Raw genomic sequence first — 19,903 nt, 5'->3', positions numbered from 1 at the left:
TTAGGAAGACTGCCTAGCAACCAGGGTTTAGGTAAGTTTAAAAAAAAATTTTTTTTTTTCAAATTTTTTTTCATTTTTTTTTTTTATAGGATTTTTGGTGATTTTTTTTTTTTTTTTTCAAGGTGGCCCTCCACTTTAAGACAAAAGTATACAGAGGATCCTTGGCAAGTCACTGCAGCTTCCACCTACATTTGCAAATGTGTGCAACTAAATCCTCCCTTTTTTAAAAAGAATTGTTACGCAGGTTTGACTTTGTTTTTTGGTAAGCCAGCTGGTAAGTGTGCTGGGAAATGTTTTGTTTGTCATGCCCCACGGAGTACTTTCTAGAATGAAAGTTCCTCGACTCACATCAAGCAAATAGGCCTTCCAGGTGCAATGGTAGAATTAAGAAAAAGTCAACTAACTAGCCTTCAAGAGGGTAGAGTTGATAGAATCCAAAATCCCTCCTGTGCCTCACGAATAGGACTTCAACAGCCATATTGTTAAAATCAGTGACCGAGCAGCAGGGTGGAACACTGACCCTTGAAATCGGAAGATGAAAACAGGTCCACCACAGGAATCACCCTTTAAGGAAACTTTACTGAAAAAGATATTGCGGGGCGAAATGTTTGAGAGGAGAAAAGATCTCCTCCAGGTGAAGCCAGTCTCCATACAGGACAAGCTCAACCTTCGTTTGAAGAATTTAAGTGATCTCATACTGTATATCTTAAGGTGAGCAAACATTGGCTGCTTGAATGCCAAACAAGAGCATACAATTACAATAAGTGCAGCAATAGCCTTTTCCTAAGGAGAAATGTATATGGTTGGTATATTATCACGATCTAATGCCTCAGAAGAGGAGGGGCCCTCTGCAGCTGACACCACCTCCTCTAGTCCGGCACAAGGACAAAGTCAAAGACCAATTGAGGAGGGGAGGTCAAATGGTCATCATTGTGACCTCTGCCGTTTGTCCTTAATGCCAGAAATTGCTGTCGACCAACTGACATTGTGGCAGAAAATGCCTCTCTAAAAATGAAGGAAGTGGCACAGAAGATGCTTTGAGCCACACAGGTGAAGTAGCACATGTGCACAAGCACTAAGCTGCCACTTGGGTGATGCGTGCGGGCGCAATAACGACATTCAAGGCATGCTCTAGACCCAAATATGGCATGATCTGCAAATTTTTAACCCTGGCCATGCTGGTTTCCACCGCACAACTGGAAGGGAGAACGATTCAAATAAACCAAAAGAGCAAAGCTGGACTGGGGCACCCTGGTCTGGATGTTTAGAGGGCTTCCGCCCAGTAATCACATCAGTAGCAGAGATTAACACCATCTTGGCTTTGCCTTTCACGATATGCATACCAGACTCTCTCCTCAGAGACTGGGCTCTGCAAAAGGCAGACCATAGACTTGAACCTGTAAAGCGCCCCCCCAAAATCCCCTGTGGTGCACACCCACAGCAGAATCCAGTGGAAAGCTATTTTTCAAGACAGCCCCTCGTCTCCCAACATGTGGGGGTGCAGGTACGCTCCCCCCAAGGCTCTGCCAAGAAACTAGCCGATCCAGAAGCGGCAAAAAAAGAGTTGCAGTGGCTGGCGTGCAGCCAACTGATAGAGCAGTTCGCTGAATATAATCAGAGAAAGGAAGCAAGAGGGAAACTTTTACAGGGAAGAGCACATCACAGCTCTTCCGCTACCACACATTAACCCCTTCATGCCAACACATATATGCGGCCTCACTGGACTGGGCTTTTTGCCATAGGGCCGTTTGTCTACCAGCACACCACACAGCATGCTCCCAGCACAGAGACTAGGATCTCACTGAGTGCCCTGGGTCCCCTATTAATGATCATGACCCGGAACTCATTTGATTGGCTACCACAGTGCTCAGAGAAAAAAAAAAAATCAAATGACTCAATAAGTAGTAATTTAAAAAAATAAAATAAAGAAAAAATACATAGAACAAGGTTGGATCTAGGTCAAAGTCAGGGTTAAAAGGTGACTATATATTGGGCAAGATTTCTTTTTTTATTTTAAATCTGTATCAGTTCGTGTCAATGTGTTTTAGGTAGGACAAAAAAAAAAAATGTGCACTTCTGTTTTTGGGCTTTACTACAGGTACAAACACACATATGTGGCGTCCACCTGGTCGCACAAAGTAGTTGTGATGATATGTAACGTTTTACTACCTCATGTCAAAGTTACAAAATTGTGCTGAGGCATTAATATTTGTTTTAGGGATGAGGGAGTTAAAAGGATAAGTTCACCTTTGAAACATGTTACATGTTCCACTTGTATTTAGGGTGGAACAGGTAACATGTTCCAGATCCAGCCTCCTCTCGCTCTCCCGTCCGTGACTGTCAGAATTTAAAAATAGCCAAGGCATGCGGGGCTCCACTTAGTGTTAATCAAACAAAAACATTTGTAAAAATTTTAGTCAGCGCCCTTTTTACTGACGAAAATCAAACATGTTTTTGTTAAGGAAGAAAAACAAAATGAAAATGCAAGGCAGGGAGGTTTACCCTTGTAAACTTCCGATTTCCATGGAGCTCTGCCTTCTTCCGCTCCCAGCAAGCGACTCGAGTGTGTAGCGTGCTTTGCTTAGCAGCAGTTAGCAGGCTGTGCAGCCAGCATTACAGACCTCCGAGTCCTCAGACGATGGTCTAGAGCAGCACTGTGTATTACAGTCCTCCCGACGGCAACCATTCAGAGCAGAGAGCACTGCGAGTGTGTGCATTACAATTACAGGCCACCATCAAGAGCACTGTGTGCATTACAGGCCTCCACGACTACCGGCATACAGAGCACTGTACATTACAGGGCATCCCTCAGACCACCATCCAGCACTGTGCAGCATTACAGGCCTTGCAGAGTCAAACCCCCATCCCAGAGCACTGAATTACAGGCCTCCCCTCAGACCACCATTCAGAGCACTGTGAAGCTTTACAGTCCTTTCTCATGCCACTGTCCAGAGCACTGTGTAGCATTATAGTCATCTCATACCACCATCTATAGAACTGTGCAGCATTATAGGCCTCCTCAGAAGGACCACTGTCCAGAGTACTATGGAGCATTACAGCCACCGTCCAGAGCACTGTTCAGCATTACAGGCCTCCTCAGACCATACAAAGTGGCTAAATCTGTATCTGAGTTAGTTCAAACCTTAATACCATAATAACACATTAGATTTCATTTTACTCCAGGAGTATACAATTCGTTTGGAAAATCTATAGATATGTTTAAAAAAAAAGGCATTACAAATTAACTAAACACATTAGATGATTTTAGTTGACTGAAATTATTTTAGTCAACTAAAACGTACTGGAGATTTTAGTCGACTAAATTACAACTAAAACAATAAAAGATGACTAAAATGGGACTAAAGCTAAAAACTGGCTTTTTAGTCAAAAAACTAACTAAATCAAAATTCAATGCTAAAAGTAACACTGGCTTCACCCACATGGCCATGTCATTCATTCAGAGTTCTGTGAAAAAAAATTAACTACAGGTACTATCGCCCTCCACAGCCATAGTTCTTTATGAACTGCGAGGGCACCGGTGAGTGCTCTCGTAGTCCATCGATTGTTCCTGCCATTCAGTAACTGCCTGCCCATATCGGAGGTACTAGCAGACAGTGCATGGAGGGAGTCTGCAGGATCCTGGCATTGCACCCGCAATCAGCAGATGCCTTAAATGCAGAGTAAAAAAAAAAAAAAGAAAATCATAAAATGCACATTTATTTAACCTGCAAAATGATGAGGTTTTTTGTTATAAAAGGTGAACTTTTTTTAGAAAATCTGTCAAAGGGAAACAGACTCACTGCTGACCACTCCAGCTGAAAAGTTACATGCCATTACAGGTATTTGGCTTTCATAGTTTTTGTATTTCTGAACTAGAGTAAATAGGCATTTCAAAAGGGTTTATTCCAACTGGAACCTTGACTCAGTTGGTCAGCATTACAGCCAGGTAGATAGCACTGTTAACAAGTGATCAGTCGATACCCTGAACCTAGACTCATGACAGTTTTGCTTGAAAAATTCCAGTCTTAAAAGTGCAACCGTTCTTATATGAGATTTTTGTTTTACCTTCTTTGGGCCAATCCTGGGAGGAGCTACCCGCTGAACCTTCAGACTCTTGCACAGTGCCATCAGCAGCTCTGCCCGATTCCACATGTAACGCGTGGTCCCCCCATACTTTAGCATTAGGGTTTAACTCTGAAACCTTGGCTGATTCCTGAAGAAAGATACACAATAGTAACGTACAAAATAACAGATTTTTCTATCCTGCATGTAATTAATAAACTGCTAGTTTTATTTAAAGAAAGCACAAATGCCACAAAGAATGTGTATGCATACGTTCATTAATAAATTCCTATCATGTTACCTTAAATAATTAAAGCAGGGCTCAACAAATCTCAGGTGCCAGGTTACCATGGTGACTAGAAAGGAAGTCCTAGGCGCCTGGGCTTTTGTCAGCCCATTCACTGTTGCAAAGATGCACAATTAGTATCACCTGATGACCAAGACATGCAGTCCTGGGCACCAGGCATGTATTTTTTATTTTTTTACTACATTCTTCTACAATCTCTCAGCTGGCATTAAACTAACTTTTTTTTTAGTTCTAGATAGAGTGGAGAGGGATTCAAACCTCAGTTTTTATTGCAGTCTGTGCTGCCGTTAGGAAGATTCACTCTTTATACATCCTGTTATTAAAAGTAAAATAAAAATATATATATATTTATTAATTTGGGGTTGACATCAGAAGGATAAGAGGAAACCTTCCAATGGGGACACTGGTGACACACCGATTCCCTCACTTTGGAGCGATTTCCTCTCACTTCCCGTTTTTGCTACAGAACAGGGAGTGAAGGAAGATCTCCCCAAATGAAAAACACAAAAAAAGAAAAAGGAAAAAAAAAAGAAACTGCCAGGACGGACCCTTTCTTACTCTAGCCAACATTAAAAAAAAAACACTTTTGCCTTTAGTTAAGCTTTAAAGAGTCAATGTCCCTTTCCCTAGATGCTACATACTATACCACCCCTCTACTGCACACACTTACTTATCTTAAAGTGGATGTAAATCCAATGTCATCCTTTCTAAACTACTGCCATAGGGGTTATCTATAAGGATATACAGGCCTCCTGCATGTATCTTTACCTGTCAAATGTCCCCTCTGTCTGTTATGAGAGCTGAAAAACTGCAGATTCTGTGGGTGGGTCTGCTGTCTGGAGCTCGGTGGGTGGAGTCATGTCGTCAGACTCCCCACCCACCTCTACACTCCCCTTGTCAATATTCATTTTCTCCTGTGTATTTCTTACACTGAACTTCTGCTATGATCTCTAACATCCAGTGAAAAGACAGGAAAGTAACCACATGATTTCAGCATGCCCAATCGTGCTGAGGTGTGGAACAGCCAATCCTTGCAGAGCTGCTGAAGAAAGGAGTGGGGGGGGGGGGGAATTAAAAAATAATGCCTGTGTCTTAGGCTGTCACTCACAGCAAGGGGGAGTATTTGACAAAGTTTGTCAGTTTGTCAAGATTTCTCTCACTGAACAATAAGTGCCGGTTCACACAGGGGCGACTTGTCAGGTGACCTAGCCGCCTGACAAGTCGCCTACCGTTCTGTACAATGGAACCGTTCTAATAGTAGCGACGCAAGTCGCTCCGACTTAGAAAAAGGTTCCTGTACTACTTTGGGGGCGACTTGAGGCGACCTGCAAGTCGTGCCGCCCCTGTGTGAACCGGGGCTAAAAGAGGATTGCTCAGAGATGGATTAATTCTCTGTGGCAAGACTGGGCTCAAATGATAGGAAATCTTATACTCTACAGTATGAAACAAAAAAATAAAAATTTCGGGTTTACATCCACTTTAAGACAACCCTAGTAGACCTAGGAGAAACAACCACTTACTAGTTGGTTTCACTAGTCTATTGTACTCTCCATAAATATATATTGGCAGAAGTAAAAAGTACAAAATGAAAGAATTCATGCAATTCCAAAGAAAGAAAAAAAAAAAAAAAAAACCAACCCCAAAACAAACTCCTCTATGGCCAACTTTACACACATCGATAAAAATAAAAAAAGATGCATGGATAAATGTAGCAAGCGGCCTAAATATTTTTAAAAAATTGGCAGCAATGAAAACTATGGAAAACATTTGTTTTATACATTTTTCATTGGGCTGTGCTAACAGCTTTGTTAACCAGCATCAAATCACATGGGGGCAACATATAACGCAAGGTTATAAATTTATAGTCCTTTTACTGTACAATCAAGATTAATAGCGATTTTGCCAAGGTCATTTCTAGTTTCATCAGAGAACATTTCTGCACATTTTTACAGGGTTTCATACTGGATCTGGGTTTGATAATTTTACTATACAATGGCTTTTTTCTTGTCACCCTTCTATAAAAGGCCAGTTTTGAGGATATGCCTGTTCTACATATACTATATTAGGCCTTGTTTACACGGGGGGGGGTCTGCATTCATGTCCAGTGTGGGGCTGTGTTTATTTGCACATGCACTCTGGGTTGGTTCGGGGCCATGCTCCGACATCTGTATGGATGTCACATTAGGAGCAGCAGCTTTGTGAGCACAGACACTGTGTCCCAATTGATATGAATGGGATAGCCTGCACAGGGATGCATGGAACACCTGTACATCCCCTGTACGGGTGAAAATAGCTCTCACATGGGGCACAATTAAGCCTTAGATAGAGTTATGATCACCACCTTAAAACTGAAGTCTAGGTACGATCTTTATTGCAGAACTACATTGGACTAGCTTGGACCAGTGTACAATTATGCACATCCCATAGCTGGGTGACCACTGTGCACGTTCAGTCACTGGAGCAGTTATTACAGTGGCCACCACAATCTTCTGAGTCCTGCACCGAGTTGCTTTCTTTCTACACAAGAACTACAGAAGGTTGCTCTGGCTTGGCACTGCAGCCATTCACACATCACCTTATATTTTTTCAGCAACACAGAATGCTCTCTGGCTAGATGAGGTAGAGTCCATGAGGTCAACCAAGCTTGACCAAATGTAACTATGCAATAAAGATCATATCTAGTCTTCAGCTTTAACAGTCTCTTGATTGCTTCTCTTTGTAACCTTCCCATCATACTTAATCACTGGCATATGGCCTTCTCTAGACAAAGCCATGGTTGTATTCTATTCTCTCGATTTTATAATGGCCATGATTTTATGCTGAAAGTTTATTACTAACTTTCAAAAAGAAGAACTTCACTAAAACTGAAGGACAACTCCAGGAAACTTCTCTGCCCAGCTCCACATAGGCTTTGCCTGAAACTAGTTCTAATTACACCCTGCACCTACCATTCTGCATCCTCATACATTCCAATGGTTGGGTCCTTTTATCTATGATCACTGGATACTTCATGACTACGATACCAGCCACATAAACAGATGAGTGCTGCAGCACACACATGGAAGGTCCAGCCTAGACTCACCTCAAGCAAAAGCTTAACAGTGAAATTACATGGTATGGAGGTGCAGGTAAGCATTTAACCACCTGCAATATACTGTGAAGGGGTAAAATCTTAAACATCTTCAGTAAAAGTTAGGTTTGAGATGTTGTAAAGTCTAGCTCTTAAGACACAACTCTTATGTCGTAAGGAAATCTACCAGTTTACAGGCACTGCATTTTAGAAAGGGAAAAAAAAACAAAAAAAAAAAAACAAAAAAAAAAAAAAAAAAACAGCAATTCCCAACATCAGATGTACAATTGCCAAGTTCAAACGCTTATGTGACCTGCCACCCCAATTAACAAAGCCACTTTTATCAGCACCACTACACTTGATCGCTCTAGATCTCTAAAGAGAGACTTTTCTCTGCACATTCTTCTATTTGTGAAAGCCCTTTGTAAAGGAATACTTTAGAAACATGCTAGTTAATTGACCAAGCTAATACTTACTATGTCATTAACCAAAATCACAAACCCATAACAACTTGATAATAATGTTCTTTAACAAGCAACATACACTCCACATTAATAATTAGGCTACCAAAATTAATGTGCGCTGTCAACTGACGTAAGCATTGATCCTGATACTTCTGGCTGGAGGCTTCCATTTTGCTGAAGCCCAGAGCCCATGAACAGCAGTAAACTTTTAGGCTGTAAACAGATTGGCCTCTACATTTTTGGCACAGTGCTGAAAAACAGAGCAACTGATCATGTGCAGAGCAGAGTGAGATGGTGTATTACTGGATTCTAAACAGTATAGGCACTTGTTGTTAATGTTGTACATAGCTATACCTGCAAAAGGGGCCAGTCTGAAGTGGGTAGCAGGACTTACCGTATTTATCGGCGTATAACACGCACTTTTTTCCCCTTAAAATCAGGGGAAAGTCGCAGGTGCGTGTTATACGCCGATCCCCTGCGATCCCGTGGTGTCAAAACTTCAAAATCGCCGACCGCGATTTGAAAATGGCGCCGACGGCGCCGAAATACACAGAGCCGGTCCACGGCTCTTTCCGGCGGCTTTCGTTCACTTTCGGCTCCACTCGTAGTCCCGAGCGGAGCTATCCGAACCTACTCGGCTAGGTTCGGATAGCTCCGCTCGGGACTACGAGTGGAGCCGAAAATGAACGAGAGCCGCCGGAAAGAGCCGAGGACCGGCTCTGTGTATTTCGGCGCCGTCGGCGCCATTTTCAAATCGCGGTCGGCGATTTTGAAGCCCAATATGGCAGGGGCAGGGGATCGACGGCTGCACTGGGGCAAGGCTGCACTGGGGCAAGGCTGCACTGGGGAAGGCTGCACTGGGGCAAGGCTGCACTGGGGAAGGCTGCACTGGGGAAGGCTGCACTGGGGAAGGCTGCACTGGGGAAGGCTGCACTGGGGAAGGCTGCACTGACATGGCTGCACTGACATGGCTGCACTGACATGGCTGCAATGATGGGCATTTAAATGTAAGTTTTTTTCCCTTCAACTTCCCTCCTAAAAGTTTTTTTTCCTTAAAATTCCCTCCTAAATTGGGGTGCGTGTTATACGCCGGCGCGTGTTATACGCCGATAAATACGGTAATTTTCTGACTAAAGTTCCACCTTAAGTATGTAGCAAAATGATGTGATCTTGAAGACACAGCGCCTGAAAATTTGTGTCATGTCAGTGAATCGGAGCATTGAAGCTGGAGGTTCTGCATGACAGCCTAACAACTAGCATTTTCAAATTACGTTAGCAATGGCAGCCCTTTCACATTAGAAGCATCTCCTTATATGAGAAGAGAACTGTTCATAAGCAGCAAACTGCATTTGCGCTTTATCTTTTCGGTACAGGCTGGAAGCCCAAGAGAAAAAAAAAAAAAAAAACATTTTTTCCTCCATACACTTTTGCATGAAGCCTAATTCATAAAACTAGTAAGAGGTATTTCGGAGAGCAACTTCAACTTCCATCAGCCAACAGTTAAAGTAAAAATATAGGCAAAACTTTTCTTTTTTTTTCCCATTTTGGATAGAGTAAGGGAGGGTTATAAGCCCTGTCCATTTTTTTTCACCATCTATGTTCACGTTGGGGAGATGGCCCTTAACTTCCTGTCCCATAACCAAACAGGAAGTGCTGGGAAATCCCTGCAAATTAAGGGAATTATTCAGGGACCCCCAGATCATCAGAACTAGTGTCTCCATTGGAAGATTTCCCCTCCATTACTTTTCTGGGGACAACCCAAAATTGGGGATTTTCTTTTACTTTCAATGATAATGGTAAACAGGACAAAAAGGGAGGGTGACTCATTAACAGGGGGTACCGACAGCAATAAAAACTGACAGGCAATCTAATACCTCTACACACTATCCAAAAGTAAAAAAATAAATAAAGTTTTGCCCTTAGGCAAACTTTAAAGCTCTGAGACAGGGAATTTAGGCACAAAAGTAAAGAGACACAGATAATGACAAATTCCAAACACTTGTTTTATCTAAACTGCAGCAGCACAGTACTTACAAGATGAGAACTGTCTTTGGCTTCTTGGACTTGCTGCACCTGCGGTTCAGCCACAACTTTAGTATCCTGATCTGAAGTCATGAGCCGTCTGCTTCTAGGCTCCTCAGAGAAAACGAGTCACCCTAGGAAGCTGCAGGAAAATAAAAGAAAAGAAAACAAATTGTCATCTGACGAACCTGCTGTACGCCTTAAAAGAATAAACTACCTGAATACTTTATTTAAGAAACAATTTAAAACGGTAGTAAACCCAAAAATATAATAAGTTGCAGCTTACCAATCATACAATCATAAGATGTGGTGGCTGCATTTGTTTTATTTTTTAGGATCTTATCCCCTCTGTTTCCACCCGATAAGGCCAGTAACACATCCTGTGTTCCCCACTCTGGATAAAAGGGATAAAGGAGCACAGGGGCATCTTTGGAAAGCAGCATTGACAGTCGGGGGGGGGGGGGGGGGGTTAGTGTTGGATGGACTAGCAGATTTAGAGACACTAACATTTAAGCCAAACTCCATCTCAAACGTTTTACAATGGATATAAAAAGTCTATACCCGTGTAAAAATGTCAGGTTTCGGTTAAGTAAAAAAAAAAAAAAAATACATTTCAGAACTTTTTCCACCTTTAAATGTGACCTATAAACTGTACAACTCAATTGAAAACTGAAATCTTAAAACTTTTTTTGGGGGGGTAAAAATAAAAGCTGATAATTGTAAGAACCCCTGTCGGTGGGAAATGGTTTGTACATTTGCAGAAAAACAGACTTATTGGCTGGATCAATTGAACATAAAAGAAAGAAAGCCAAAAAAAAAAAAAAAAAAGGAGAGAAAACAAATGCATCACCCACAAATAACTGGAAAGCTGCAAAATAAAGGTTTGCTTTTGGGTTTAATAATGCTTTAAAAATTGAACCTGTGGGATAATCCACCCTTTTAATTTTAAAACAGAACAAAACCCACCAATATAACAGTTTCCCATGTCTGCTAAATTCAAGAAATACCTCTGGTGATAATGGTCACAACTGACAGTATTGCTCACATCAGCACTCAACCAAACTTGCAAGTCCTCAAATTGCTGGTGTCATAAATGGTCAGGTGTGCATATCAAGTACAGATTTAAATAAAGGCTAAGATGGCGCCAACTTTGGCTCCAAAAGGATGGGAGGTACTTTAAAGCTGTAGCTCTGTTAATGATGTGCCACACAGGCGACGTCAGGTAGATCTCTGAATTGGCAATAACAAAGAAGTTGCTTAGAGTGGTGCACACTCATAGCCATGCTCCCCCTTTCCGATGTGGCAATAATTAGACCTGACTGATCAGGAAATGAAAGAAAATCCTCCTATTGGAGACACAAACCGCAATAAAATACTGAAGAGACCTAAACCTCTATTTTTTTAGCCACTTCAATAGCAGACACTTTCACCCCTTTACTGCCCAGGCCAATTTTCAGATTTCAGCACTGTCACACTTTGAATTATTATACAGGATTTTTAGTGCCAATACAGTGATTACGCAGTGATTTACAACATAAGGGCAGACAGTACAATTACAATTGCATTAGAGCTTACAATTCAAGAGAGAGGGTCGAGAGATACAAAAAGGTAATAACTGTGGGGGATGGGCTGATGGAGAAAATAACTGTATGGTTGTTAGTTGGGGCAGGATAAGGCTCTCTAAAGAGATGAGTTTTCTGGGATTGTCTAAAAGTGGAGAAAGCAGGAGATAGTCGAAAAGACTGGGGTAGGGAGTTCCAGAAGATGGGAGAGGTTCTGGAGAAGTCCTGGAGGCAAGCATGGGAGGAGATGACGAGAGCCAGATAACGGTAAGTCTTTGGAGGAATGAAGAAAACTGTTTGGTTGGTATTTTGAAACTAGGTTAGTGATGTAGCTGGGGGCAGAGTTATGGATGGCTTTGTAAGTGGTTAATACTTGGAATTCAATTTGTTGGGTGAGCGGAAGCCAGTGGAGAGATTGGCAGAGAGGAGTAGCAGACTCTAAGGGGAGTAGCAGACACTAACACTCCACCAATCAGGCCTGTGTGGTAGAGTGGCCAGACGGAAACCACTCCTCAGTAGAAAGGCACATGACAGCCAACCTGGAGTTTGCCAAAAGGCACCTGAAGGACTCTGACCATAAGAAACAAAATTCTCAGGTCTGATGAAACAAAGAACTCGCGAACTCTTGAACTCTTTGGCCTGAATGGCAAGCATCATATCTGGAGGAAACCAGGCACTGCCCATCACCTGGCCAATACCATCCCTACAGTGAAGCATGGTGGTGGCAGCATCATGCTGTGGGGATGTTTTTCAGCGGCAGGAACTGGGAGACTAGACAGGGTCGAGGGAAAGATGAATGCTGCAAAGTATAGAGACATCCTTGATGAAAACCTGCTCCAGAGTGCTCTGGACTTCAAACTGGGGCGAAGGTTCATCTTCCAACAGGACGACTCCTCTAAGCACACAGCTAAGATAACCAAGGAGTGGCTACGGGACAACTCTGAATGTTCTTGAGTGGTCCAGCCAGAGCCGAGACTTGAACCCGATTGAACATCTCTGGAGAGATCTGAAAATGGCTGTGCTCCAACGCTCCCCATCCAACTTGATGGAGCTCGAGAGGTCCTGCAAAGAAGAATGGAAGAAACTGCCCAAAAATAGGTGTGCCAAGCTTGTAGCATCATACTCAAAAAAGACTTGAGGCTGCATTTGGGGTTGAAGGTGTTTCAACAAAAGAATTGAGCAAAGGCTGTGAATAAATAAGTACATTTGTTTTTATTTTTAATAAATTTGCAAAGATCTTAAACTTTTTCACTGTGTCATAATGGGGTATATTGTTTGTAGAATTTTGAGAAAATATCATGAATTTAATCCGTTTTGGAATAAGGCTGTAACAAAACAAAATGTGGAAAAGGTGAAGCGCTGTGAATATTTTCCAGATGCAATGTAGTCAGTGGGATGTGCAGATGGGTTAGTTCAGGCAGAAGGCTGAGATATGGTTAGCAAAAAGGCAAAGGATCGGTCCAGGCAGCAGATAGAAACCTGGTCAATAAACATGCCAGGGTTAGTACAGGTAAAGGCATCACTGCACTGATGCGGCGGTGATCAGGGACAACTACAGGACTGGTCTAGTGATACTTTACTACTGTGCCAGCCTTAGTACATGATCATCGCCACTGCCGTACAACGTTGTGCACTTGCTCTGGCGACAGTAGGTAGGACTGGACCCCGTTTTTTTTCAGAACTGACTTAATTCTGTGTGGCATAGATTAAACAAGGTGTTGGAAACAATCCTCAGAAATTTTGGTCCATTTTGACATAATAGCATTATGTAGTTGCTGCAGATTCGTTGGCTGCACATCCATGATGTTAATCTCCCGTTCCACTACATCCCAAAGATGCTCTATTTGATTGAGAACTGGTGAGTGTGCAGGCCATTTGAGTACAGTGAACTCATTTTCCTGTTCAAGAAACCAGTTTAAAATGACCTGAGCTTTGTGGCATGGTGCATCATCCTGCCGGAAGCAGCCATCAGAAGATCGATACACTGTAGTCAAAGGCATGTACATAGTCAGTAACAATACTCAGCCAGGCCATGGCATTTTTAAACAATGCTAAATTGGTATGAAGGGTCCCAAAATGTACCAAGAAAATATCTCCCACACCAATACACCACCACCACCAGCCTGAACTGTTAATACAAGGCAGGATGGATCCATGCTTTCATATTTACTTCAAATGCTGACCCTACCATCTGAATGTCGCAGCTGAAATCAAGACTCATCTGACCAGGCTATTTTTCCAATCTTCTATTGTCGAATTTTGGTCAGCTTGTGCAAACTGTAGTCTCAGTTTCCTGTTCTTAGCTGACAGCAGTGGCACCCAGAGCAGCCCATCTGCTTCAAAGTTTGATGTGTTGTGCATTCAGAAATGGCATTTTGCATAGCTTGGTTATAACAAGTGGTTATTTGAGTTAAGTTACTGTTGCATTTCTATCATCTCAAACCAGTCTGCCCATTCTCCTGACATCAATAAGGCATTTTCATCCACACAACCGCTCACTGTATATTTAATTTTTTCGGACCATTGGTTTTTGAAATACTCAGACCAATCCATCAGGAACCAACAACCATGCCACGTTCAAAAGTCACTTAAATCCACTTTATTCCCCATTCTGATGCTCAGTTTGAACTTCACCAAGGCGTCATCAAGTCTCAATGCATTGAGCTGTTGCCATGTGATTGGCTGATTGGCAACTGAACAGGTGTACCTAATAAAGTGGCTGGTGGGTGTTTATCGCACACATAGTTTAAGGATTTTTACATTTTTTAACACACTAAAAGCTTATTACAGCGATGATCACTGTAATAATCTAGAACATTGTTCAAAAGTTTCAATCATGAAACCTTGTCTACTACGATTGGTCACATCTATCATCTGATACAGGGCCGCTCTGATTGGCCCTGGTACCATGTGAGTGCTGTTACCAACCACAAAGATCACACAGTAGTAAGGAAAGAGTCATGAATGACAACTATGCTACACACTCTCCATCATTAAAGTTTTTGTAAAGCCTAAACATTTTCTACCTCAATGCAGTCCTTGCATTAAGGTAAAAATGTTTAGGTGCCAGCATCCCCCAGCTGTTTTGAAACTACAAGTCCCATGAGACATTGCAAGACCCTGACAATCAGAGGCATGACTCCTAGAGGCAAAGGCATGATGGGATTTGTAGTTTAACCACAGCTAGAGGGCCAAAGTTGCTACCCCATGGCCTAGGGGGTAGGACGTGTTAGATGCACTAGCAGATTTAAAAACACTACCAAATTGAAGCGCAACTACAGCAAATACTTTTACAGGAAACAATTTTTTCCTTTTGAGGTTTTACATAAATAAAAGCGGATCATTTTGAGCACCCTTGCCAGCATTAAATAGTCTGTCTCAACCCTGTAACTGCAAGAGAGCCTTTCTATTGAAAAACAGACTTACTGGCTGAAGAGGGTGGTGGAGAGGCCCTCCAAAATAAAATTACAACAGTTGTTAGGCTGAGCAAGAACCTTGGTATGGATAACCATGTTGTGCCTGAAATTGTCTGCAGAGATGACAGGGAGCCAAAGCCCCGTGTACTAATCCCAGAAGGGGGAAAGGAAAAAAAAAAAAAAAAAAAAAAGGAGTGTAATGTTGTAAATGAACAATTGCCAAGCAGGAAACACCTTGCACTAGGCCAGTGGCCGATGAACTTGTTTTGACCCAGCAAGCTAAAAAAAAAAAAAACAAACAATGGGAGCAGGCTGGCTCTTTATTGCAGAATTTACATAAAAAAAATTTTCACCAATAAAAGTAAACCTACCCACCATCTTCTGTAGAACACACACTGAGCTGCGCATGCCATCTGCGCCGCCCTCCCCAGCCAATCAGAGGGACCCGTGCATTCACTGATAAAAATACAAGGCTTCCTCTGAATCACTGAGAATTATATAGACCAAAGCAATTTTGTTTTAGCAGCAGATGGTAATTCTCCCAAGGAGATGCCAAACACGAGGATGAATACAACTTAAAGAGGAGTTCCACCCAGGGGGAGCCGTCAAAAAAAAAAAAAATTAAAAGTCAGCAGCTACAAATACTGCAGCTGCTGACTTTTAATTGGGCACTCACCTGTCCCAGGGTCCAGCGATGCGGGGGAACGAAGCCCCGCTCGTCCCCCCCTCCGCTCGTCGGCATTTCAACTGTGGGCGCCGGGCTGTGGCTTCACAGCCTGGCACCCACTGCGCATGCGCGAGCGGCGCCGCGATTGGCCGCTCAATCTCCTGGGACCTGTAATGGGTCCCAGATGATTGACAGGAGGGAGGGAGCAGAGCGGAGCCCTTCCTGTGCCTGGGGGGAAGTGATGTCACCAGCCCAGGCAAAGGAACAGGCAGACTACGAGGGACCACCTAGCAACAGGCATTTAGAGGTAAGTGGAAAAAAAAAAATATCCAAATGTTTTTTTGTTTTTTTAGAATTTTTCCAGGTATTTTTGTTTTTTGGGTGGAACCCCACTTTAAGTTACAGTTTGATACAGCGCGCACAGCAGCCCCATCACTTAGTAAAGTAACTAGTTTGTTTGGACCCATTTGGCCCAAACGATTTAAAGTAACAGAAAACCTGGAGTTTAGCTTTAATTCTCTCTGTATTTCATAGTAAACTAGTAATTGTGACTTACCTATAAATTCCTAATTTGGAAGTGCAAGTGGAGAGTACAGGACTTTTATTTACAGACCGTGGGTTATATGCAGGCTATCTTTAGGCGACTGTTGCCAAAAACTTGCTAGGGATGCCCCTAGTACTTGCACACAGAACTCTCCCCACTCGTGATACTTCATTTTTTACCGAGCAATAAAGAGTGATCAACACACACAGGAGAGGGGCCTATGTCATATACTGTATTCCAAAATAAAAAAATTACAGTCAAGTTAGAATTCCTATTAGCCTAATCATAGAAAACAGGACTTGTATTCCATAGACCATCGGATGTTCAAAGGCAAAAAACTGAGGGGTTGCAACAGTATAGTGAACAGAACCCACAACAGGCCCCCAAAATCAAGGGTTAAGCGCAAAAAAAAAAAAAAAAAAAAAAAAAAAAAAAGGCTGAGGCCTGAATATCTACCTGGTATAACTTGGAGAACACAATAACAGAGGATCAGGTGGCGGCCTCGCAAATCTGCAATGCAGAAATGCTTGATGCTGAAAAGCCCAAGAAACACCTACAGCCCTGGTGGAATGAGCTCTGATAGAAAAAGGAGGAACCCTTTCCTTAAGGGTGTGGGCCCTGGAAAGTTGCCCGATTCACCTGGCAATGTTAGAGTGGGAATCAGGATGCCCTCTACAAAAGGACATACAGATATAAATAGGGACTCGCGCAATTCGACCTATGTGGTATATGTGCACCAATGTCCGTGCGGTCCGATGTATATGGGTCACACCAATTCCCCCTAAGGGAAGCGAGTATCGGAGCACATTAAAGCGGAGTTCCGCCAATTTTTTTTTTTAAAGTCAGCAACTACAAATACTGCAGCTGCTGACTTTTAAAATATGGAGACTTACCTGTCCAGGGCACCCGCGATGTCGGCACTGGAAGCCGATCTGTCTCTCGGGTGCTGCCACCGCCATCTTCAGTAAGGGAATCAGGAAGTGAAGCCTTGCGGCTTCACTTCCTGGTTCCCTACTGCGCATGCGCAACTCGCGCTGCGCGTTCCCACTGGTCCCTGCTTTCTCCTGGGACCCGTGTGTATCCCAGAAGACAGCGGTTGGGGGGATGGCAAAAAAAGTTACTTCCGAAAAGCGGAAGTAACATTTTTGTGTGGAACTCCGCTTTAATAACATCAAGATTGGTTTTAAAGACCATAGTGTATCAATGCACTTTCAATGTAAGCACAATAGGGACCCTTCAGGGCTTAAATTATGGGGAGTAGAAAAAAAAAATTACCCAGAATGGAAAGGGAGCAATAGGGTAAGGGAACAAAGTGCGAAACAAAATGGATTTATTTAACCAACAATCTATGTCCCAAGGGAATGAACGTTGAGTTGGATTTAAATAGTTTTATAAGTAATTATTGAATTTTGAGAGATACTTTTACAAAGATGTGTTATATATGTAATGTGCTTTTGAATATATATACACACACACATTTTATAAGTAATGATGTCCTTTATATGTGTATGGGAGTCACTTTTTAAAGTTTGGAATTGGTGTATAAGTAGAAATAAGTTTTGAAATGTTTAATATAATTTTAACATATATTGGAAACATTAATGGAACATACTGTGTAATATAAGTAATGATCCGGAATAACAATAGGGTAAACAATGAGCGCAATACGGATAGCAGGATGAGCTGGGATATTTTATCTCAGCCTGTTTTTGCTTAGCCATGTGTTTCCCTTTGTGATTTATAATCACCACACATGGAATGATCAGTTAAGAACCTGTGTGATCGTATCGATCAAATAGTAACATGTATGGTGGTGGTCTGGCATGCCTACCCGCAGATTATGGCGGAGGTATGTTGATCTACCCAAGGAGAGTGTTTGTTAACAATATATCAAGGGAGTGTTATGATATGGTGTTGTATAAATGCACAAGTCCTCTGTAAGTGATGCGGCAGATGCTGCTGATCGGATGGAATGAGTGTGCGCAGGGTTAATACCGGGTGCTTGCAGTGTATTTAAGGATAGGAGCTGCGCTGTGTGGCCACGCCCTCTGACGACGTGACGAAACGCGTCAAAGCATTACCACGCCGCATGCTACGCCATCCGATCATCTGTAGACTCAGCTTGGGAACACCACTCCACAAGAGATCAGCTGAGCGGTGAGAGTTTGACAAGCGATAGTGACGGAGATAGAGGTTCTATATGCTTTTTATATGCCCGCTTTGAATTTTAAAATTGTAAGTGCGCATTTGTAAGGGGGATATTTTTTTATCAACAGTAAATTTTATTGGATTACGCTATGTGCACATTTCTTTTGCTTGTCACGAGCAACACCTAGATGGAAAGATGCAATGCCTGCTGACAGAGATTGTTTAAAACACAAGCTTAATACCCATGTTTATCTGGTAAGTTCATTACCTTAGGGGAGTTATCACACACGGTGTGGTGACGGGATTTAGCTTGATTTAACCCCACATTAACTTTTTTTGGACTTATGATATATACATATCAAATACTTGGATACAATTATTAAAGACGTTTTCTGTGATTGTTTAGCGCTGCTAATATTAGAGTGTTCACTGTAGCATATTTGCTACAGGGTGCTGGTCACAACGGGCGGCCATCCCCTCCCTGTCCACCTTAGGGATGTGGGGCCGGGTCGTTTTCAGCCATGTGAATGCTGCAGGAATAGGTGCAATGACACTAATTGCTTAAACAACTTTCCTTGCTGTTGGTTGAAAGCGCCTTCGTATGGCAGATGAACTACTGAAATATGTTGGAAGATTGGTGATTGAATTTACATGCATTCAGCAATCAATATGCATAAGCATGTTCTTTTCCTCCATGTACAGGAAGGTGGGAGATTGGTTATTTAACTACCTTGTATTTGCATTTATATGTCTTGCTCCTATTTTATAAATGCTATATGTTTATGTTATTTCACATCTAGCCTAAAAGATTTTACCATGGTCATTTTGTTGATTTGTCTAATAAATATCTACTTTTTATGAATATTTTTTGTACATCATTTTGTTTGGCTGCAACAAAGTCCTATGTGAGATATCCTTCTGGTTAAGCATTGTTAACTCACACATCAAGCTCTGAACTCACACATCAACCACTCCATTTCAGGCTAAGAGTTGGCCATGGTTATTTTTGAGGGTAGGTTATTGCCATTCCATGGGCATACGCAATGTTAAAGCGCAAGATTTTCGGTATCTATTTGGCATAACATTTTATATTTTTTACCAAAAATGGAGTATAATGTTTGTGTGCACTAACGTTCATTAAAGTATTTTTTCCAGAAAATCTGTATTGTAGAAATGGCTGTGCAAATATCATGCGACATAAAAAAAACACTGCACCACCATAATAATCTCCAGGGTCTCAGCTTTCAAAAAACAGGTTTAAGGGTGTCCAAAATTTTTTTAGCAAAAAATAAATAAAATTCTGATTTTTACATGTATTTGACAGGTGTCATAATTGGCCTGGGGGTCATATGGTTGAAATCTTTAACTTTCCCAGCTCCACCTTGATGGAAGCAGAGATTAGGCTGAATTTCACCCCATCAAATCAACCTAATACATCTGAGTTAGCAATAGGTCTGAATAAGTTCGTAAGGAATTTGACTTTCAAAATATATTATATAATGAAACAAAACAGTTGCGATAACGAGATGGTAGATTCTGTTAAATACAGTATGTTGAAGAGACCGATGAACGCCATCTGGCTGCCCTTAATATCATTGAGGACTTGCAATTTGAGGGTACCCAGGGAGATGGAGCTCTTAC

The 19,903-nt window shown here is 42.1% G+C and overlaps 1 protein-coding gene across 1 annotated transcript in view; it reads right to left on the bottom strand.

Annotated features, from left to right (window-relative positions):
• Positions 1–19,903, bottom strand: part of LARP4B (La ribonucleoprotein 4B) — a 176,733-nt gene that overhangs the window by 57,024 nt on the left and 99,806 nt on the right. The window contains exons 3-4 of the mRNA XM_073632734.1: positions 9,938–10,067; positions 4,066–4,213 (exon numbers count right to left, since the gene is read on the bottom strand). Coding sequence (XP_073488835.1) covers positions 4,066–4,213; positions 9,938–10,018 — 229 coding nt within the window. The 5' untranslated portion in view covers positions 10,019–10,067. The remainder of the gene's footprint in view (positions 1–4,065; positions 4,214–9,937; positions 10,068–19,903) is intronic.

Source organism: Aquarana catesbeiana, linkage group LG05 (assembly GCF_042186555.1).
Source record: "Aquarana catesbeiana isolate 2022-GZ linkage group LG05, ASM4218655v1, whole genome shotgun sequence".
In the NCBI taxonomy this organism is placed as follows: Eukaryota; Metazoa; Chordata; class Amphibia; order Anura; family Ranidae; genus Aquarana; species Aquarana catesbeiana.
The sequence above is the reverse complement of the archived record's forward strand: the minus strand, read 5'-3'. Positions and strand labels throughout refer to the sequence as shown.